The 11365-nt window shown below is 52.3% G+C and overlaps 2 protein-coding genes across 3 annotated transcripts in view; one reads left to right on the top strand and one right to left on the bottom strand.

The window, feature by feature from the left end:
- Positions 1-335: 335 nt before the first annotated feature.
- SPMIP8 (sperm microtubule inner protein 8) lies at positions 336-7800 on the bottom strand. Of its 2 annotated transcripts, none has more exons than XM_035281850.3 (8): positions 7732-7800; positions 6367-6591; positions 3517-3578; positions 3071-3245; positions 2630-2691; positions 2305-2369; positions 1900-1932; positions 336-505 (listed from the first exon to the last, which is right to left on the bottom strand). In XM_035281850.3, exons 2-8 carry the CDS (start codon positions 6587-6589, stop codon positions 475-477), a joined length of 651 nt encoding a protein of 216 aa, XP_035137741.3. In that variant the 5' UTR covers positions 6590-6591; positions 7732-7800; the 3' UTR covers positions 336-474. The 2 variants fall into 2 exon arrangements, with proteins under 2 accessions (XP_035137741.3, XP_035137742.3); XM_035281851.3 differs by having other exon boundaries at positions 7745-7800.
- CNGB1 (cyclic nucleotide gated channel subunit beta 1) overlaps positions 2802-11365 on the top strand; it is a 104557-nt gene continuing 95993 nt past the window's right edge. Inside the window, exons 1-2 of the mRNA XM_035281846.3 lie at positions 2802-2896; positions 4776-4853. The gene's annotated coding sequence lies outside the window, so the exon portion shown is untranslated. The remainder of the gene's footprint in view (positions 2897-4775; positions 4854-11365) is intronic.

Raw genomic sequence — 11365 nt, 5'->3', positions numbered from 1 at the left:
TAAGAGCTTCAAAAAGGCACGTAAATATAGCTTTCTAGCCCCCTCCCTCTCTCCTTAGGGCTCAAATACAGGATCTGAAGTGGAGGGGGCTTGGGTGTGGGGCTGCAGGCAGCAGGTCAGGAACACATTTCTTGCTCTTGCACCTCAATTCTGGCTGGGCCTTGGGGCTTACACCCTGAATCTCCAGGGTCACCAAACATTTTTCTCCAGCCCCCCACCACCAGTCCTCCAGAAGTTGGCACAGGGCAGCTAAGGGTAAGATACTGTCATCCTATGGTCCTGACCCTCTCCCAGTCTCTGCAACACACAGACACATGAACACACACAATTGCATGTCTCTTTAAGGGAGCATTAGGTTTATTTCTAGTTAGGCTGAATTACTGGGGAGATGGCTGGTGCCACCATAAGTCCTTGGTCTGGCCAAGGGACCTGAGGTGGCATAGTCTGGCAGCCTGAGAACCTCCTTTCCAGAGATTAATGCCAGGGGGTCAGGTAGTTGACACGACTGTGAAGAGAAGTAGGGGTGAGGTGGGGACTTCCAGGGTGTCCTGGGGGAAAAACCAGGCTTTCCCCCTCTAGGCTCTGAAAACACAGCTTCCAGCCAGCCTCTATGTGGCTCAGAAGCCTTCAGTGGCTCCCTGTTTTCTGCATTTTCAGCTGTCCTCCTTAGCTTTCAAGCTAACCCCCCTCCTCTGAGTTTGCTTCATCCCTCTGTCCCACTGATTCCTAACTGAACAGCTTCACCCATTTTTCAATCGTTTAGTGAACCTACTCTGTTAGGCATCATATGGTAGCAAAACCCAGAAACATTCCCCCTCCCCGCCGTGGGAGAGGGGAAGTCTAGTTTCTGTCAATAATGACAGTGCAATAGTCTGGGTGCTATAAGATGGAGACACACAGGTGGTGACCAGTGGGCGGGAATGTCAGCCGGTGGGGAGAGGCAGAGGGAAAGGAAGACTTCAAGGAGGATAGCACATCTGTGCTGGGCTTTAAAGAGCACAAAGGAGGCCAGGCACAGTGGCTTACGCCTGTAATCCCAGTACTTTGGGAGGCCGAGGCAGGGGGATCACAAGGTCAGGAGTTCGAGACCAGCCTGATCAACATGGTGAATCCCTGTCTCTACTAAAAATACAAAAATTAGCTGAGCGTGGAGGCACATGCCTGTAATCCCAGCTGCTCAGGAAGCTGAGGCAGGAGAATCGCTTGAACCTGGGAGGCAGAGGTTGCAGTGAGCCGAGATCCCACAAACCATTGCACTCCAGCCTCGGCCACAGAGCGAAAAAAACCACGAAGGAGTTTTGTAGGCAGAGGAGGAAGGGCCATCTAGGCGCTAAAACTGCACAGACAAAGGTGTGAGGAGTGCTTGGTGGTCTGCTGGGTTTCGGTGGAGTCTAGTCTTGCTGGAGTGCACAAAGTGGGCCTGGGAAGGTGAGACATGGCTCAGTTATGAAAATGTTTGAATATCTTGCAAGCTCCATTCTTGTTCTCATCTCCACGCTTTTACTAATGGGGCGACCCTGCTGGGAACACCACTTGGCCCCCTCCCTTAGAGCCTCTCAGCACCCTAGGAGACAGATTCTTGCCTCTCTCCCTGGCTTTTCTTTTTTGTCTGTTTTCTCTCCTTCATGTAACATCCCTGCCTCATCCTTTTGGCCTCTTCTGGTCAAACCTGGTGAAATGGACCACCTCCCGCGACTACCCCCACCCCAGGGGACTGCATTTTTGACAGGGGCGGATCTCTCCAGAGCGAAGCAACTCGCACCCTCCCGGGAGGGCACCTCCTCCACGCCAGGCCTCGCCGAGGCAGGGGAATCTCAGAGTTGGGGAGCCCCGAGGCTGCCCCCTGCCAGCAGCAGTCAAATGGGCAGATGGTCGGCTGTGGGGTGGGACAGGGCCTACCTGTAGCTGGAGCCGAAGCTTCGGAAAGTGTTCCTGGGAAAGAACGGGACGGGTGAGCCCGAGGGTGGGGGACGACCCTCTCTAGGTGCCTCACTCGCACCTCGGGAGCCACCCCCCTCTCCCTGCCATCCATCCTGAAGGGTTCCAGGGCGCCTTCACCCAACCCAAATGCCTCCACTCTGCAAGGGTGGAGTTGCCAGGGATAGCAAGATGCTCTCTGTGTAGTAGGAATTACACATGTATTTATTTTGAAATTGCAATTTGTTTGTAGTATATTAGAGCCAATCAATCAATTTTTCCCGGTTCTCACGTTTTCAAGGGCCACTGCATGTGCGCTAGGAAAGCGGCCCAGACCCCATCCTCCCTCCTCCGGATATGGGTCCCGGGGTGCGTGGCGTCACTTACAGGGAGTCGAAAGGCAGGGGCTTCTGTCCGTAGCGGTCCAGGCTGGGGTTCTGGTTGAGGCAGTACTGCGGCGGGCAGCAGGGATGGGGGCGCGGTGAGTCGGGGGGTGAGTGGGGGAGTGAGTCGGGGAGTGAGTCGGGGGAGCACGGACACCTTGCCCACGCCCCACACAGTGCTCCCTGCTTGAGACCGTGGCCCTCAAGACTGAGAGGCCCTGCTCTGAGAGGCCCTGCTCTGGGAGGCCCTCCTCCCTCCCCAACTCCGGGTTTACGTCGCTCCCCACCAGAACCTCCCCAGGGACGGGTCTGCGCGCAGCGCTCCCTACCCGCCAGCTCTGGGTCACGTCAGGCTTCAAGTACCGCACCGCGTAGCCGCTGAAACCCTCCACTGCGGACAGAGAGCCTCTCTGGAGCGCCCCGCCCTCCCCAGGACCGCCCCAGGAAAGCCCCGCCCCTCACATAAGCCCCACCCAAACCAAGCCCCGCCCACACGTGCTCGGAGAACAGGCCCCGCCTCCCCTGCCCGGCCTGGGCAAAGTCCCCGCCTTGACTGCTCCGCTTGGCCTCAGCCCCACGGGAAGCCCCGCCTCCAGGTCAGCACGCACCACTCGGCCCCACCCGCCGCAAGTGCAGCCGCTGCACCCCAGCGGCCCCGCCCTGTCTCTTCTGTCCCTCCTGCCCCCCACGCTCCTGCCCGCAGTCCAGGCTTCCTGTCCAGCCCAGCGGCCCACCTGCCCGGCAGTTCCTTTAGCCGCCCGTAGACTGACCTCTCTTGCTCAGGCAGGGCAGCTTGAACTCCCTGGCCGAGGACACGAAGCGGGACCAGTCCTCTATGGCGCGCGTGAAGCAGGGCCAGTCCACTCGGTTGATGCCCGGCGCGATGGGCACCAGCTTTCCTTCCTGGTACCTGTTGCGGAGCTTCTGGCCTGTTGCGGTGATGTCCTGCCAGGTCCACGCAGGTCAGGGCCGCGCAGCCGTAGCTGCAGAAACCCAAGGCAGCCATCCCAGTCCACCCTAAAGGCCTAAGCTGACAACTGGACTGGGGCATCTGACAGAGGGGGCACCCGAAGTCAAGAACCCGGATGGGGTGATGTGGGGAGTGTGAGTCCCAAGCAGGCACCTGAGGAGGTGCTAGGCGAGTAGATCCCAGGACCAGAGGTGCTTGAGGCTGGTGCCCCTTAGCAAACCCAGGGGTAGAGCAAAGGACACTCACCAAGCACTGCAGGGGTTTGTTGGGGATCCCAAGGAGTGTAAAATGGGCGTTGTCAAACTCATCTATTGAAACAAGAGAAAGGGAGAAGTATCTCCTTCACCAGTGGTTAGAGGTCATAGGAGAACTTTGGCCCACACTGTACTTTAAAAAATTTTTGAGGCCAGGCACGATGGCAGATGACTTGAGGTCAGGAGTTTGAGACCAGCCTGACCAACATAATGAAACTCTGTCTCTACTGAAAGTACAAAAATTAGCCAGGCCTGGTGGCATGCACCTGTAACCCCAGCTACCTGGGAAGCTGAGGCAGGAGGCTCACTTGAGTCCAGGAGGTTGAGGCTTCAGTGACCATGCCACTGCAGTTCCACCTGGGTGACAGAGCAAAATCCTGTTACAGTGAGCCAAGGTCACACCACTCTACTCCAGACTGGGCAACAGAGCGAGCCTCTGTCTCAAAAGAAAAATAAAAGAGGGAGAGAGAGGTCACAAGACTAAGAGAACAGACTCCTTGTGGCAGTAAGATACCGAATTATTAACAGGACCTAAGACCATGCCAGGCAAGGGTTAAACCCAATCTTGGTTCACTATAACCTCCGCCTCCTGGGTACAAGCAATTCTCCTGCCTCAGCCTTCTGAGTAGCTGGGATTACAGGCACCTGCTACCCCACCCGGCTAATTTTTGTATTTTTTGTAAAGATGGGGGTTTCACCATGTTGGCCAGGCTGTTCCCGAACTCCTGACCTCAAGTGATCTGCCTGCCTTAGCCTCCTAAAGTGCTGGGATTACAGGCATGAGCCACCATGCCCTGCCTAAATTTATAAATTGCTGATTTTCCAGTTAACAGTAATAAAAAGTTGGGGAACAAAATAACATGTGTTTGTATTCCCATTAGTAAGTCAGACACTAAGAATGGTGGGGGATTACCTGTAAGGGGGGCAGTGGGAGTGAGACTTGCTGCTGTGCATATTGTTACAGCATTTTGAATTTTGAAGTTGTGACTATTACATTTATTTAAAGCATATGCTTACAATAAAATACATATCTACATCAGAGCTTCCCTTAAAAATCTAGATTCCTGGCTTCTCTTGGAAGCAGGAAATTGGAAGAACTGGTGACCTGGCTGGCCCCTCCAACATAGCACAGTCAGGGGGGAGTGCCGCGGCTGCCGTTTAAACAGGGCAGGTGTTGGTGCCCCATTTCCCTGTGGACTGTCCCTTCCCATGGCCTCCCTACCCACTTCCCTCATTTGTGTTTCCCATCAGGGCCTGTATGGCAACTCTGGTGATCTCTGTGTGGTCTCTGACACCCTCAGCCTGCCTGTCACTGAAGCTGGAGCCTAGGTATGGGCCTGCACGCACCCTCTTCCGCCTCCCACCTCGCCCTGCCTGCACCTTCTCCTGTTCACTTGATCTGCTAAATACCTTCTAAATCCCTCCACACACAAGCTCCTCAGTCCACACGGGGTTATTTACTAGGCCCGTGGGGGTCTTTTGCCCTGAAGGCCCACACGTCCTCCTCTCCTGCAGGGGGCTGTGAGGAGGGGTCTTTTTCTCTCTTTTCCACATACAGAGGGGCTTGGGGAGAAGTTGTTATTGCTGTGACTCCTACCACTGTACCTACCAACCTCTGCCCAGTTCTCTCTCCATTCATTACAACAGGTTAGGCACAGCAGCTCACACCTGTAATCTTAGCACTTTGGGAGGCCAAGGCAGGAGGATCGTTTGAGCTCAGGAGTTTGAGAGCAGGTTGGGCAATATAGGGAGACCCTGTCTCTACAAATAATTTTTAAAAATTAGCTGGGCATGGTGGCTCGTGCCTGTGGTCCCAGCTACTTGGGAGGCTAAGGTAGGAGGATCATTTGAGCCTGGGAGGTCAAGGCTGCAGTGAGCCATGATCATGCCACTGCATTCCAGCCTGGGCAACAGTGTAAAACACTGTCTCCCCAAAACAAAAACAAAACAAAATGACAATAACAATAATGGCATCAGCAACATTTTTTTTTTCAGACGGAGTTTCACTCTTGTTACCCAGGCCGGAGTGCATTGGCGCAATCTCGGCTCACCGCAACCTCCACCTCCTGCATTCAGGCAATTCTCCTGCCTCAGCCTCCTGAGTAGCTGGGATTACAGGCATGTGCCACCATGCCCAGCTAATTTTTTATATTTTTAGTAGAGATGGGGTTTCACCATGTTGATCAGGATGGTCTCAAACTCTTGACCCAGTGATCCACCCGCCTCGGCCTCCCAAAGTGCTGGGATTACAGGCTTGAGCCACCGTGCCCGGCCAGCAACATTTTTTGAGCAGATATTATGTGCCAGGCACTACTCTAAGTGCTTTTTTTTTTGAGATGGAGTCTTGTTCTGTTGCCAGGCTGGAGTGCAGTGGTGCAATCTCAGCTCATGGCAACCTCCGCCTCCTGGGTTCAAGTGATTCTTCTGCCTCAGCCTCCTGAGTAGCTAGGATTACAGGTACCTGCCATCACGCCCGGCTAATTTTTGTATTTTTAGTAGAGACGGGGTTTCACCATATTGGCCAGGCTGTTATTGAACTCCTGATCTCAGGTGATCTGCCCGCCTCAGCCTCCCAAAGTGCTGGGATTACAGGTGTGAGCCCCTGAGCCTGGCCTGTAAGTGCTTTTTGCACTTTATCTCCTAACCACACAACAACCTTTCGAGGCAGGTCCTGTCATTCTTCTCATTTTACTGAGCAATAAACAGAGGCTCAGACCTGGCCAAAGTGTCCTGGGCAGGGAGCAGAAGTGCTGGGACTTGCCTCTTTCATCCTTGCATGTCACCTTCTTTCTTGAAACCATCTACCCCTTCCCCAAAGGGGATCCTGCACCAGCGGCCTGACCTTTGCGGCAGTAGCTGGTGGACTGGCAGTGCTCATCAGGAAGGCAGGCCTTGACGGTGTCCCTGTCCATGTGGCGCAGGGTGGGCAGGGCCGGGTGGTAGAGCTGCTGCTTCACGCCCGCCAGCTGGTTGCGCTGCCGCTCCACAGGAAGCAGGATGGCCGGGGAGGCATACACATGAGTGGAGCCATCGTCCCAGGGCACCAGGTCGATGATGCGGGCCATAGCTGGGGATGCAGAGGGTTCTAAGGAGCTCACCCTGGGCTCATGCTGGCCAGACACCCTTCTCTGCAGAGAAGGCCAATGGCGATGTCTACTTGCGAAACATTTATTTAGCACCTACTTTGTGCCAGGCCATTTTTCAGGAGCTCTGCATGGGGTGGCAGGAACATTCAGATAACAGAAGACAACAGAGACAATCCTCCCACTGCCCTCCCAACACACACACACACACACACACGTTGTGCCATGGCTGTGAGGGAGGTCAGTACAGAGCGTTTGTGTTTTTCTGGGGAGGCTGGGGTTGGGACATTCAAGAAACGGTCTAAAAGAGGTGGTATTTTAGTCTATTCTTTTTTTTTTTGAGACAGAGTCTCACTCTCTTGCTTAGGCTGATGTGCAGTGGCGTAATCTTGGCTCACTGCAACCTCCGCCTCCCAGGTTGAAGTGATTCTCCTGACTCAGCCTCCTGAGGACCTGGGATTTCAGGCACTCACTACCACACCCGGCTAGTTTTCATATTTTTAGTAGAAACAGGGTTTTACGGTGTTGGCCAGGCTGGTCTTGAACTCCTGACCTCAAGTGATCCACCTGCCTCAGCCTCTCAAAGTGCTGGGATTACAGGTGTGAGCCACCACGCCTGGAGAGTCTATTTATGAGCAGGAAAGGGTAGAAGCAAGTGGGTTCAAAATGTAGCTCCATGTGCCTATGCTTCTGGGTGAATAATTATGGACTTGCCTTAGCTAAGGTATTTACCTAAAATTCTACGGATTGACTCAGAAAGATTTTTCAGGAAAGGGAGCAACATGATATAGTTGAACTAGAAAAGCATTACTGGGTACCCAGTGCCTCCCTTTAAAAAGCAGTTAGTCCCAGGAGCCTTTCAGTCATTTACACTTTAGTGAGAATTTCTCAAGGCTGCTTGCTTTCTTCCTGACCCTAAGTTAGAGGTGAGAGGTAGAGGTGGGAGCAAGGGTGGCAGGAGGAGAGAGGACCTTAGATCATGGAGGAGCAGGGAAGGGGCGTGGTGATAAGGCAAGGGGAAGCTGCCTTAGGGGATGGGACTGCCTGGAGAGGGAGAGGGAAAGGGAGAGGGCTCACTAAGATGTGGAAGAGATGGATGGGGGGGGTCCCTGCTTCTCACTCACCAATAGCAGCTACCTTATCTGTAGGGCCCAGGCCCAGGTGCACAGGCTTATAAGGACTTTCAGCTCTTCAACTGCTCAATGGGCAGAAGAGGAAGTGAGGTGGGCGGGTCCCTTATTATGGACAGCAGCAGAATAAAGGAATATTGTGCACACACAATGCCCATTGCAGCCTGATTCTGAGCACCCACTCCTTAGCAACCTTGGCAACTGTAGGCTCTAAGAAGAGCCTGTGCCAGAATTTCTGTGCTCTGGCCACTCCCTTCTAGCCTTCCTGAAGTCTGTGGTCTCCCAGGCCTCAGCACAGGCCAGGCATCTTGGGAAATGTCAGACAGGGAGCAGGAGTTCTCTGGAGGTGGTCAGGCCAAGGCAGGCCAGAAATGGCTGCTGAGTCCACTGCAGGCTGTGTGATCCTGGGCTAGTTACCACACCTCTCTGGGCCTCGAGGGTCTCCTCTGCATTAGGCAAGGATTCTAGGGCCTGCCATTAGGAGGATCTGGATGCCGAGAGGGATCTCCCCTCCCTGCAAACCTCAGGGAAGAGGGCACTGCACTGTCTGCCAGCCCTTGAGTCTCTAGGGGTGGAGATTAGCTGTGGCCAGTATCCAGGGTAAGCGTGAGGGGATCAGGGAGAGTGGTGGCCTCAGCAGGCCAGGGATTAGCAGATGATACTCCACCCTTAGCCCCTGCAGGACTGCAGGCTCCCCACTCCCAGGAAAGGCAGGCTGTGAGTACCTGAACCCAGCACACCTGATGCCTGCCCACCATCCTAGTCACAACCATTAGAGACAGACCCCAACCAAGGTGAGGAAAACTTAGGAGAGCCTCACTTATTTGCATATACCTGCCCAGGGGCTGAGCCTGATGATGGGTCTTGGAGCCCGTCATGTGAGATTCCTGTAGGATTTCTTTTCCCAGTTTCTCCTCCTCCAGTGCTTGAAGAACAGCATCCCTAAGTACTGCCCCTTATAGAAAACCTTCCCTGAGTTGACTCCACTCACCACCCCCCATCCACAACTTGTTTCTTGACTTTTTATTTTTTTTTTGAGACGGAGTCTCGTTTTGTCACCCAGGCTGCAGTGCAGTGGCACAACCTCCACCTCCTGGGTTCAAGCAATTCTCCTGCCTCAGTCTCCTGAGTAGCTGGGATTACAGGCACATGCCACCACACTTGGCTAATTTTTGTATTTTTAGTAGAGACGGGGTTTCAGCATGTTGGCCATGCTCGTCTCGAACTCCTGACCTTTTGATCCTCCCGCCTCAGCCTCCCAAAGTGCTGGGGCTACAGGCATCAGCCACCACACCTGGCCATTTATTCTCTTTTAAAGTTTTAAAAGAGAAGAAATACAGACAGTGCATAAATATATAATGTAACTAATAATTTACAAAATGAGACCCCATGAAACTACCACCCACCTTGGTCAAGACATGGAGTACTACTTTTAAAACAGGTTAGCAGTTTCTTAAAAAACAAAGCAGAATTGTACCATATGATTGGGTCATATGGAAGATTCTATCTCAGGAGTCTTCCCAGGAGAAAAGTATGTTGTGAGGTGCAGTGGCTCACGCCTGTAATCCCAGCACTTTGGGAGGCTGAGGCAAGTAGGTCATGAGGTCGGGAGTTTGAGACCAGTCTGGCCAACATGGTGAAATCCTGTCCCTACTAAAAACACAAAGATTAGCTGGGCATGGTGGTGCAAGCCCGTAATCCTAGCTACTAGGGAGGCTGAGGCAGGAGAATCACTTGAACCTGGAAGGCGGAGGTTGCAGTGAGCCAGGATCACACTACTGCACCCCAGTCTGGGCGACAAGAGCAAGACTCCATCTCAAAAAAAAAAAAGAAAAAAAAGAAAGTATATGTCTACACAAAGACTTGCTCATGAATGTTCATAGCAACATGATGTACAGCCAAAAAGTGGAAACAACCTGTGTCCACTGATGAGTGGATAAATTGTGGTGTATCTATCCCCTGCAATACTCCTGGGCAATGAAAAGAAATGAAGTTCTGATACATGCTATGAGGCGGATGAACCTCAAAAATGTTATGCTGAAGCCAGATGTGAAAGCCCACATACTCTATGACCCGTTTATATAAAATGTCCAGGAAAGACAAATCTGTAGACACAGAAAGCAGATGTGCGGTTGCTGGGACTGGCATGGATGAATGAAGAGTGGTTATCATCTGGCACGAGGGGTCTTCCTGGGGCAATGTGAATGTTCTAAAACCAGATGGTGGTGAGAGTTGCACAGTTGAGTCAATTTCCTAAAAATCACTGAGTTAGGCCAGGGCTGGTGGCTCATGCCTGTAATCCCAGCATGCTGGGAAGCCCAAGTGGAAGGATTACTTGAGCCCATGAGTTCGAGACCAGCCTGGGAAACATGGTAATACCCTATCTCTACAAAAAAATACAAAAATTAGCTGGGCGTGGTGGCGTGTGCTTGTGGCCGCAGCTACTTGGGAGGCTGGGGTGGGAGAATCACTTCCACTGCACTCCAGCCTGAGTGATAGAGTGAGACCCTGTCTTAAATAATTAAATAAACAATAAGCAATACAAGTCATTGAGTTGTATAGTTAACATGGGTGAATTTTATGGCATGTATATTCCCATCGAGTTGTTTTGAAAAATAGATGCTAGCCAAGTTAGTAAAAGAAAGGAAGACATTGGCCCTGCCAGTCCCTAGAAGCTTCCACATACACCTTCCCAATTACAACCCCCAACTCAGCGAGAGGGAACCACTTTCCCGCCTTAATAGTACAACCTGTGCTTTTACTTCTGGGCAATGATAGAAAACTTTATTTAACAACTTTAGGCTTTATAGAAAACTGGAGGCTGTAAACATACTTATGTTTGGAACCATACACAGGACAGACTAATTTTGCCTTTTGGGAACTTTGTATGCGTGAATCACTGGGGTCTTTTGCAGCTGGCTTCTTTCCCTCCATATATACAAACATGAGATTCATCCAAACTGTAGCCACTGTGTGTGGCTGTGTTTTGCTCATTTTCTCCACCCTGGAGTCCATTACTCTTCACTCAGGCCCATCTAACTTACCCTCCTTCCCACTCAGTAGAGCATCCAACTGCTTCCAAGCTGTGCAATCCCAGGGGTGCATTTCAAGCCTCAGCTCAGACAGCGGCCCCTTGGATAAACTTCCCCACCAACACAGCCACCTCCCGCGGCTTTGACCTCACCCCATGCTCCTGCTTCTCCTTCCCCATCCCTGGCAGCTCCTTCAGGCTCCTTTACCAGCTCCTGCTCTGTTTGCATCCTCTGAGTGAGCCCAAGTGTTCTTTTCCCTGGCTTTCCTAGGTGATGTCAGTCAGTCCTGTGACATTAAGCATCACCTGCAAGCTGAGGCTTACAAAATTTCTATCTCCAGTAGACTGCTAAGTGACACTCTCACTCTCTCTCACTTACATTTCAATCTGGATGTCTCTTAGACACTTTTTTTTTTTTTTGAGACAGAGTCTTGCTCTGTCGCCCAGGCCGGAGTGCAATGGTGCACTCTTGGCTCACTGCAACCTCTGCCCTGCCCCTTGGGTTCAAGCGATTCTCCTGCCTCAGCCTCCCATGTAACTGGGATTATAGGCATCTGCCACCATGCCTGGCTAATTTTTGTATTTTTAGTAGAGATG

This window comes from Callithrix jacchus, chromosome 20, assembly GCF_049354715.1.
Source record: "Callithrix jacchus isolate 240 chromosome 20, calJac240_pri, whole genome shotgun sequence".
In the NCBI taxonomy this organism is placed as follows: Eukaryota; Metazoa; Chordata; class Mammalia; order Primates; family Cebidae; genus Callithrix; species Callithrix jacchus.
The sequence above is the reverse complement of the archived record's forward strand: the minus strand, read 5'-3'. Positions and strand labels throughout refer to the sequence as shown.